This window comes from Otolemur garnettii, unplaced genomic scaffold (assembly GCF_000181295.1).
Source record: "Otolemur garnettii isolate 467f Iridium unplaced genomic scaffold, OtoGar3 scaffold00103, whole genome shotgun sequence".
NCBI classification, from domain to species: domain Eukaryota; kingdom Metazoa; phylum Chordata; class Mammalia; order Primates; family Galagidae; genus Otolemur; species Otolemur garnettii.
Window position 1 is genome coordinate 4,962,764 of NW_003852498.1, and position 11,853 is coordinate 4,974,616.

At 34.9% G+C, this 11,853-nt stretch overlaps 1 protein-coding gene across 1 annotated transcript in view; it reads right to left on the reverse strand.

The window, feature by feature from the left end:
- TBCK (TBC1 domain containing kinase) overlaps positions 1-11,853 on the reverse strand; it is a 174,170-nt gene that overhangs the window by 95,681 nt on the left and 66,636 nt on the right. The window contains exon 19 of the mRNA XM_012809277.2: positions 7,040-7,125. Coding sequence (XP_012664731.1) covers positions 7,040-7,125 — 86 coding nt within the window. The remainder of the gene's footprint in view (positions 1-7,039; positions 7,126-11,853) is intronic.

Here is an 11,853-nt window from a genome sequence, read left to right on the forward strand (position 1 = left end):
TTTTTTCAAGAGCCAGGTTTTAGAAACTAGTGTTTCTAGTGTCTGAGTGCTTGTCCTCTATAGCAGGTTTCTTAAAACTGGACATTGATCATCACTGGGGGTCTTCAATCCCCTTTAGGGGTCAGCCAATTCAAACTATTGACATAACAATACTAAGATTATTTGGTCTTTCGACTGTGCTGCATTTGTGCCAATATGCAAAGCCACTGGTAAATCAAACTGGGGGAAGTTTCACAGCAATTTAAGGCAGTGGCCCCTAGGTATAATAGTGGCCATGATATGCTGTGAAGGAATACAAATTGTTGATTTCATTAAATTAAAAAAAATTTTTTTTGTTAAATGAAGTGAGAAGTAATGCAACTGTGCTGTGTACTAGATTACAGTGACTCTCGGCTCACTATAAAGCTTTTGTTCTGAGTTGAGCTAAGGTACGTTTTGCAAGGAATACCATGTTTACTTGAAAGAGTGGAAGATAGATGATATTTTTAGATATTTGGCTGATATTTCCGAAAAAAGTATAAAGTGAATCTATTACTTGCAGAAAAAAATTTGACCTGCCTGGTAACTATTGGAATTTTGGAAAGCTTAACCTGCCACTGTGAGCTTGGTACCTTCCCAGTATTTAATGACTATCTGGATGTGATCAGGGATGATGTTAAGGAGTATGGTATTTTTTTCATAGAGTATAATAAATTGCTTCATCGTTGGAAGATCTGTATAGCTCAGTAAGCCAGTATTTTCCAAATGACCAATGCATGATATTACAAAATCAAACAGAAGAGAGTCATTCAAATTTCTTGAGTGATGAATTTTAACGTAGCAGGGGATGAAAAGTTCATTGGTAAGGTTTCAGACTACACAATGCAACTAAGCTTTAAGAGACTTGCACTGTGAGAAGTCCCTCAGCCAATTACATCTGTGTAAGTCCACATTTTCTTCATACACTTGATCCAAAACAACACACTGCAACATACTGAATGCAGAAGAAGAAGATATGAGAATTCTGCTGTCTGTTATTAAGTAAAAAGACTCTAAAAATATTAAAACAAATAACTGCTGTGTAAGTTTTTGGGAGAACATAGCTACTTTTCAGAATATATTATTGTTAACATGCATGGGTACATGGCTTTGACATTGTTAAGTTTTTCAAAAATTAACACATAAATATTTTTAAAATGTCTCAGCAAATATTAATAGATATAACTTATTAAACAAAAACTCTTTGGTGCCCTCAATAATTTTTGAGAATATAAAGGGGTTCCAAAAGAAAAAGTTTGAGAACAGCTCCATGAGGCCCTACCGCCTTTCCAGTCTCTTGAATAATAAGGATACGCTACATTAGAGACTGATGTGGGGATTCAAAGGAAGATCTACTCAGTTGGAAAACTTGCTAAGTAGGTTTTGTGTGGAAGAAGTCACGAAAAAATTACTTTATCATTCCTGGTAGAATCAATAGGCCCTTTGGCCTAAGAATAGGGTCCTTTCTAAAAGGTAATTAAGCTTTATTATAAGAGAACTAGATAAGCAATTTGTGTTTAAGGGCTTTAAAGGATCTATGATCAACACAATGGGAGTAGCACCAATGTCAGGGACACCATAGCAGCTACCAGACAAAAGGACACATCCCTTGACTCTGCAGATGGATTACAACAGATTAGGGCGACTCCTATGATTAAATATTCTAAGGAAGGTGGACTTCCCTAGTTTTTCCTGTGACCACATCTTGGTAACAACTGAAAGCTCATTGTCAGTATTCTCTTCTTTAGATAAAAATCTAAAATTATTTTATGTAACGACATCAAGGTCAGGAACAAATGAAGAAACAAACAAGAATTTCTAAGCAGTCCTTTCACATTTTCATTAGGACAAACTTGGCTGAATCTAAATTTTGAAAACAACAGGGACCAGCCTTTTTAAGAAGGAGACAATGAGTAGTAGTGTAAGCATCCTTTGAGACTGCCGTTAAATGACAATGGTTTTGCCAGCATATCATGGGATCTGCTAGCTTGATCTTTAGCTGTGACAGTAGGTCCAACAGGCATATATAGCACTGAGATACAGTCTTTATTTCTCTTAATGGCCACCTGACAACTTTTCATAATTTGAAAGCTGAATACTATTCATAGCATTTCAGGAAAACAGTTCCCTTAGAATGAGGAAGCATACTTTCCTGTTCTCATTTTAAATGAGGTCTAGTATATTTTCAACAGCGGAAATGCACATCAAGATGAAAAGGATAAAAATCGCCCCGGCCCCAATTTTACCAAATACACATTACTCATTCTATTTATATGTAAATCGCATAACTACCGTGACATGTAGAATCTCAGCCTCACATCACTGCACAATATTTCTAACTATTCAAGCTTTAGCAGTGCTCAGTAGTCAGAGTTCCATGACCCACAGCAAATGGAAAAAAGCCAGAAATCACAATCTCTCCTGCAACAGAAGCCGGCATTTCAATGATGAAAGATTAATGAGGGCTTTCTTTGATAGGATTAAATCTCAAGCAGAAACTTGGTTTGGGAGTCTCATTATCAAAGTATCCACTCTTCTTCCCCTTAATGAATCTTAGCCTATGTTGCTGTTAGAGGCACAGAAAGTTACCTCAAAAATTATTTCAAAGGTAGAACATTAAAGACAATAATTCAGGAGGAGGAAGGAAGAATACTATCTATACAGACTAAAGAAATGCAACTAAAACTACGTGATTAGCTGAAAAATGTTAGAAGTCTCCATTTCATCACACCTCTCCCACCATGACACACTGTCAGCAATCTCTACATTAAAAACACCAAATCTGTTTACAAAATCGAATTTAAAAATGGCCTGTTGATATTTTTACATTATTTACAGACTTGAGAAACAGCACAAAATGAAACGAATTTAAAGCACTTCAAGAAAATAACCTAAAACCTAAAACTTTTTTTTTACTTTTTTTTTTCTTTGTTGTTTTTGCCTGGGGCTGGGTTTGAACCGCCACCTCCCGCATATGGGGCCAGTGCCCTACTCCTTTGAGCCACAGGTGCTGTCCCTTTGTTTTACTTTTTTAAGTAACTTCATTTGCCCACTCTGTGATAAGAAAATAACTGTAGGCAGATATATTAAGACACATTCTGTTTCCCCTCGCTTGGTTTTGTTTACTCCAGGGATTCTCAATAGTGACAGAACTATTACTTGAAAATACAAGCAATTTTCTGGAAATGTGTATAGGGGCATTTTATTGTGACAATAATTAAAGGGTGACTAAGGGCAATCAGTGGCTGGGAGTCAGGGATGTTTAGCATTTACCATGTGCTAGATACAAAAATTATCTCCCACCCCACGTAACTTATGCATGTCTCACAAGACTAATCACACCATACACGTAAATCAGTATTACTTTCACAATAATAATACTATTGGAGAGTTTTTACTAGAAGTTGCACAAAAAATGCCCCAGTAATTTTAGCACTGGCTCATTATGGACAGGGATACATAAATAGAATAAATAATGGACAGCAAAATTATTGAATAATTCACTCGCTTTAAATGACAGCATATTTAACGAACACCAATGTACTCTTTATTCAGATTTAATAAGCATCAACATTTTGCCATATTTGCTTCAAGAAACTTTTAAAGCCAAATAATACATTACCAATACAATGGAAGCCTCTTGGCACACTCCTCATTTCCAATTGTCCCTTTTTAAATTTATGTTTTATACATTTTATAACCTTAATAAGTTCTTCCTAAACAGAAAATATAAATATGACATTCTATATTTAGGCCTTTTAGTAGATGTAGAATTTATTTTTATGTACAGGATAAATTTACGCTTTGATGGACACCTCCTTCTATGTATTTAAACAGTTTTGTCAGGATCGTTTCTAAGTGATTTGTAAAGCTGCCCCCATCACATACCAAATTCCATATATGGGGGACCTGCTTTCTCTCTCCTGTTTTTACCAGTTTATATTAGTATCACTGCATTCGTTTTCTTTTGATTCGTATTTGACATTTTCTTTTATCATTTTGACCTTTATTTTTATGTTCATCTAAAAACAGCATATAGGTTGATATTAATAATACATCTGAAAATTTCCTTTAAAAGTAGATTTAATTGACTTACATTCTTTCTATGTTCTTTCTATTCTTAGGAGATTAATTGGCTTTTCTTTGTGCTACTCTGCTCCCCACCATTGGTTTGTAAGTTATATATTCTCTATTCTTTTAGTGATTACTACTAAATTAAATTTTTAGCATGCATTCCTGAACTTCAGAATTTCTTCTGAGGAAAGACAGTTACTGTCTTTTGTTCTGGACTATCTTTTCAAATATATTTGTAATAAAAACAGCCTTAGGAAAACAGAGATGGTGTTTCCCTCGGAGCAAAGGACAAGTTTACTAATAACCTTAGAAGAAAAAGGTAGGGGTCACTCTCTTTTTCTCACCAGAGTAAAGGGAGAGCATGTAGACTGCCATTTCCCACATTGGGTGTGGTGGCTGATGCCTGTTATTTTAGCACTTTGGGAGGCTGAGGGGGAGCATCACTTGAAGCCAGGAATTTGAGACCAGCCTGAGCAAGAACAAGACCCCATTTCTCCAAGAGGCAGAAAAATTGGCAGGGCACAGTGATGCACGCCTGTAGCCCCAGATACTGAGGAGGCTGAGGCAGGAGGATTGCTTGTGCCTAGGAATTTATGTGAAGTTGCTGTGAACTAGGATGATGCCACTGCAGGGGCGAGAGAGCAAGATCCTGTCTCAAAAAAAAAAAAAAAAAATTCAAATTCCTTCAGTTCAAGTAGTGCATATATAGGTATCATCTGGGCCCTCGATGTTGTCTCCAACACAAATATGTGGACACCTGTGCTGCTTCCCATGTTGTGAATGATTCAGTCCTTTGTCTTTGATCCAAGAGTCTTGTTTTCTCCCCATATCCATGAAACAGTAGCAGTCGAGCTTATGAGAGTAAAATATAATCTCAGGGCTGAAAGGTTCCCAGACTTAATATCTAAACACAATGAACATATTTATGTTCCAACAGAAGGAATACACAAAACACTAGAACACCTGTTAACTGATTCCCACCTACGCTCACCTCTCATGTTACTGTTATCTAGAACTTCATTTCTACCTTACTATTAGTCCTTCTCAAATTGGCTTTATATGTTATTATTTAACAGTTATTGTTTAATCAGACTTACAAGCTTGTAGTGAGTGATCAAAGAGCATACAGAGTATTTAGTATGTATTAACATTATTATGTTTTAATAATGTTTTATGCTCACCACTGCTTATTCTATCATCTTTAAGAATCACTATTCTGATGAATGACAGCAAAGATAAGTTATTTTTCTTTCTATGTTTCCTTTCTTTGCACCAACTCTGTTCACGATCATGCCTATGGATTTTTATCAGACTGTCTTTATAACTGCATATATATTTGTCTATATAAATAGTTCCTATCATTCTATAACACTGAACCAATATAATTTTCTACTCAGTGGTGATCACAATTTAATTTTTCTGAGAGTTTTTTGAAAATAATTATCCCTTCTTTTCATCTGTATCTTAGATATTAGTATTCTTTTCCCTCAAATATGTAACATTATTACCAACATGGCAGTCAGCACCTTGATAATTTCTTCCCCTCTAGTGGAAGATTTAATCTAGTATTAAACTAGATTATAATTCACATTTATAATGTGAGGCAAAATATTGGGAGTTCTATAAAATGAATAGTTAACAACATACTAGTTAATTTTTATAAGTTTTTTCAGCCCTATAATTATAGGGCTTGGCTTTGTTTTGGCCATTTATTTCTTTTGTAACCTGTACCCGTTCTTTGTAGAGCCCTCACTGAGAAAGCCATGTACTGAAATGAAAGCTATCTCTCCATGAGCTTAGAAGCAAATGATACTGTAAATGTTAGGGAGAGTTATTTCAGGGCTGACGACTGTATCACAGAGAGTTACAGCACAACACAAAGAGCAATGAACTAGGATTATGTTCTAGTTCTGTCCTCTCAGTGGAAAGTATACCAGACTGGGGGCAGAAGGTTGATGCCAAATGATGTGAGCTAAACTTTCAGTTCTGTGACTAGTTTTATTACCTTCATAAAGACTAAATTTCTTATCAATTAAACGGTGGAAACATTTGCTTCATATACCTTACAAATTTGTTTTCAGAAGCCAGTAAAATGTCTATGAAAATTATTTTTAAACTTCAAAGCATTCTGAAAGCACTCATACTATGAGTGTTATTGTCAACACCTACAATGCACTGATTGAGCGTTCATATAAACATTTTCACCCTAACCTTGACCGTCAACCAGTTTCTGTATCTAAGACTTTTAGAGGAAAAGCACAATCAGGAAACAAAGAAAGCTAAGATAGACTAAGGAAATCTCTATTTCAGAAAGCATTTTTTAGGTTCATAAAAACCTGTGATATTGTAATTCCAACAGCTTTTTATTTTTCCTATTTTAATTATAAAGATAATTTTTTATTGATTTTTTTATAAAATCCTTAACATAAAGCATTTTTCAAATTAGTTACGTCCTGCCTTGGCTAAACTTTGAGTGTCAACTCTGACTTTAAGCTTGATATGGACTACAGAGAAGCTAAGGAAGTCAGCAAAACCATCAAAGCTTCCAAGGTAATGGGTTTAAGCAAAATAGAAAAGCAGCTACCTAAGATTTTACTTAAGAACAAATTTCCTATTTCTTTAAAATCGGGCCTCAGTATCATAAAATCCAAGTGAAAACCCTTCACAGCACAGTTTAATACAACATTCTCAATAATGGCTTTTCCCAAACATTTGATATTAATAGTATCAAGTATATTACAAAACAAAAGACTTTTACCTTTACTTGGAATATAAAAGGTAACCACAAGAACTTTCTTAACAGAGGCTGTAATTAGTAGCAGTTACTTCTTCAGAAATGGACTTCTAGGCCAACAGAAGTTTTAAAAATACATTCCTTTTTGCAGAAATGCTGCCAATTTCTCCTTTATTTTTTATCGCATGTTCTGTTAACGCATCAAGTACTTACATCTGGAATAAAGCCAATCTCATTGAGATGATTACTCAGCTCTGGATCGTGGAATGCAATCATCTGAGAGAACACGGTCAGATACTCTGAAATAACAAATATAATCATCATTTTTAGAAGGACCTAAAAGACATTAAATTCAAACAGCTTTATCTGCATACTGAATGAGATTTAATTTCTCTCTAAAGTATACTTCAATAGATAAGTTTGTGTTTTCTTGCTATTTACATTACCTACTGCTAATTACCAAATGTACTAAAAAACCATACCACAATTTATGCTCTGCCTTCAGAGTTATCAGTTCATCTCCTGAGTCACAAATTGCACATGATAAATAACGCTTTCCTGTTAAACTCTACAAACACATTTTCTCTGGTAATACTACATCTGTTTATTGAATGTTCAGAAAGTGTCACACATCCTCAGATAAGGAACATTTACAAACAGTCACAAATAGAATATTTATGCCTAAAATTTGTTTATATAGGCATATGTTATAGTCCTAATTTATTTTTATCTATGATATTGCATTTGGCATATTTAGAAATAAAAATTAATATCATGTTAATCCAAAAGTAAGCACACAGTAGCCAATTAAAAATATCTTTTATTTCAATCCTATTCATAGGGTTCAGTTGAAATGTGCGGAATATGTTCTTTTTCTCATTTTTTTCCCATTCTCCCAAAGTTATTATTTTTGCCAATTTACTATGTACCAATCTAAACAAGACGATGGTAACACTCTACACAAGGGAAAGTAACCACCAGACTTCTACTCACACACACACAAAATATATATTAATACATGTCAATGAGCTCAATTTCCTTTTTTCTGGAAAATGAAATGAAAATAACTTCACAACAGTTTCCCCTAAATTATTCATCTCAACTCTTTCCTTCAATAATGGCATCTATCTTTTGATCCAATTATTTGGTGGAAAAAAAACCTCTAGAAATAATGCTTTGCTTCTTCAGTTTTTAAATTATTTTTAATATTTCAAGAAATAGCAGTAGTTCCTTCACATTACATCAGTGGAAGTAGTCTTTCCTTATTTATTGAATAAAACTTTGCTTCTAATAGCCACATGTATTTTGTAGACATTTGCCTATAAACAGTATCACATATTCTACACAAAAGAACTGCAGGGCAAAAAGAAAAGAAGAGGAGGCGCTCTGTTTCCTGAGGAAGCTGAATACTGACCTCCCCTGATCTGTTACCAGGGCTGGATAAAAAATGGGTACCCAAGGAATACTTTTTCTTGACTTGATATTTATTCCTTTGCAACAGAATATCTATCCGTTGTCATACTTTTTCCCCTCTGAACTAAACAGGTACAATTTAGATCAGCTTCAAGAGTTACAGATCACAGCACAGACCTAGGGTATATCTGAAGGCCCCAAGAAACTTCTGGACTTACTTTTTAAAAACTTTTTAACTTTTTAATTTCTCCTTCCCATTAGTAATGGTGTTTTAAAATAGTCCTAATTTACCAAAAGCCAGAGATACACGGCATCAACAATTATCAGCATTCAACTCTATGTTGATATAGTTCTTAACTTGTAAAAAGCAATGCCTCCTTGTAAACCAGAAATTCATGCCTCAGGCAATTCTCCATAGCTAAGCTCCAGTTTATTATCATTCTTATTTGAGCTTCATAAAAATTACTATGTGAAATTACATGGCTAATTAAGGATCTACTGAAGAAACCTAATTCATCACGAAAATATTTTCCTTCTGTTCTGCCAATGCCAAAAACACTGATGGCTGGATTTATATGGTATGTGCTATAACTGCAAATATACACACATACACACAAATATATACATTTACATTATATAACCTCATGAATTACATATATTACTTCATACATAAATATAATTTGTAAAGCAGGTATAAGATTTGGTTGCTCAGAACAAGCTTTAAATAAAATACAGTATAGACTATTTATACTTTAGATTTCTTTCTTTAAGGGGGGTGGGGTTTGATAGAACTGTCAAATTCCAAGTTATTTCAAAACAGCATTTCAAAGTCCCATATGTCAAAACTTGTCATTGTAGTTCTACTATATGATGAAGGTATGAATCTAGAATTTCAAAATAACCCCCCAATGCTATTCTCTAACCTATACAGACCTGCATAGAGGCAAATGCCATTCTTTATAATGAAAAAAAATCCAAATATTTATGCAATTTCTCCCTTAAACTTCACACGAAGTCTATTACATTACTGCACAAAATCATAGCTTTTTTTGCATTTCAATGAAAACTTGTACCTTTTAATTTTTGCCATAAAAAAATAAATTTCCCTTTTCCCTTCTAATCCCTCTGTATTAAAAATTCTTCTTCCTCTTATTAAAAATAGCTTATTAGATACTTTTAAAAAATGAAAATTCCCAATAAATTCAGTGTAAAAATTTCATATGACACTAGCATATATATATTTTTTTTTCAGATGGAGCCTCAAGCTATCCCCCTGGGTAGAGTGCAGTGGCATCACGGCTCACAGCAACCTCCAACTCCTGGGCTCAAGTAAGTCTCCTGCCTCAGCCTCCCAAGTAGTTGGGACTATAGGCGCCCGCCACAACGCCCTGCCATTTTTTGGTTGCAGCCATCATTGTTGTTTGGCGGGCCCGGGCCGGGGATTCGAACCCGCCACCTTAGGTGTATGTGGCTGGCGCCTTAGCCGCTTGAGCCACAGGCGCCAAGCCATCACTAGCATATTTTTGTGCAGTTGTTTACAAATAAGCCATCTATATTTTTTCCAAAAAAATTCCATAAAATATATTCAGAGATGAAATCTCAGAAAGCCCTCCATATGAGACTGATTATTTTTTTCTTTCTGACTGGTTTTCAGGTTTCACTCCTAGCTGGGGAAAGGAGAACATGAAGGATGATGAATTTAAAGCGAATAGTTCCTCAGCTCACGGATCAGAAGTAGTATTCTCAATTCTGTAACTTTGCTACTTTCCATCAGGCTGTTTACCTTGAAGATGTTAAATGTGCATAAATAGGCTGAAAGTCATAAATCTCTCATCAACTAAGAATGTGCCCAAACCAACTGGTGATGTGTTGACTCACAGCACTCAACAGAAACCAGTTATTGTAATGCAAATGAACCTAAATTATTTCCCATTACAAAGTTTTCCAGCTATAAAATTTGGTCTACCTAGTAAAAGCACAAGAACACATACCAACCTTTACAAGTGACTGCGAAGTCAGGGGCCAGAAAATGAGAATGGAAAAAGGAAAGTAATCTTTAGGGCTACATTTTTGCTTCCATACCCTGCTTTGGTCAAAAAAAAAAAAGGATTCTGCAAGCAAACCCACTTAATAATTCTCATAATATTTCCAGGAAAAATCTCATATGACCCAAGACATTTTTTGAAATTGGCAAGACTGGACAATTTATTCTCTATTATCTCCAAATAAACTATCATTAAAGTCATTCTTGGCAAAGACATACACTGAATTAGAAATACACAGCGCATAGCTTTTCTAAATATATAACCTTTAAAGAACTATCTAGCTGATGGGCTCACTAATAACCCTGATACATGGCACACAAGCAAGCCATGGAACCAAAACATTGGTATCCCCTTAGTACTCTGAAACCAATGTAAAAGTTGTCTAAAATGGCCCCGTAAGAGCTGGTCATGGAGCCAGGCAACAGCCAGCCATCTAACAGTTAACCAGTTCATCTTATAGGTCTTATTTTAATTGCTTCTTTGAGGATTCTTCAATATTTCCATCTTTCTAAAGTATAGAAATTTAGCTAGACACTACGTTTCATAGGAGTTTGACAAATCTGGAAAAGGATGATTTCCGGGCTTTTAAAATTGAAAGTTCAGTACATACAGTTGAACCTTTGAAAGTTGATCACCCAAGAGACTGTAACAAAGTAGTCAACATATTGAGGGTGTCAACATAAGGAACCAGGCCTTTTATATTGATTGGTGGTACATGTGGTGCATGTCTTGTCTATGAAAATTAGGCCAACTTCAGGAGGTGATCAGCGCTGGGAGTTGGTCAACTACGGAGGTTCTACTGTATTACAATTTCATGATAGATTTAAAACTAACATCTTTATAACTTAGGATTAACAAATCTGCTTTTGTTCTGGATGCTTAAATATTAACTTGATTATTATCTACTGTTAATCTTTTAAGTTTGTCTTTAGTCACTATTTGGAATGTTATGTGCATTGCATAACCTCTGAAATCTTGCGACATCACCCAAATAATCTACTTACACAAATAAATGACGGCTAAGCTTTTTACTAATTCACATGGAGTAGGCACACTCCCTGGTGAAGCATCTTTAATCTTAAACATGAAGGACACAAATAACAGTTAATAAATCTACTCATTTTGGTAATACTGAAATCTTAAAGAGTATACTATCAATTAGATAGTAAACACCTCTGATAAAGATAATAAAGGAACTATGAATAAGTAGGGGACACATCCTTATTACTAAGGTACAGGATATACCTTTATAAGACATTACTTTATAAATTTTTTAAAGAAGGTGTAACATTACATCACCCTTGAAGTCAGACGGACTTATTAAACTAAACTAGAAACCAAAGCATCTTCCTTCCTATAAAAAATGCACTCATCCTTAGTTACAAAAAGTCAAAGAAAAAAACACTGTGCCTTCTAAAAGCATTCTCAAAATTCATCCTATCTTTTTTTTTTTTTTGAGATGGAGCCTCAAGCTATCCCCCTGGGTAGAGTACCATGGCGTCACAGCTCATAGCAACCTCCAACTCCTGGGCTCAAGTGAGTCTCCTGCCTCAGCCTCCCAAGTAGCTG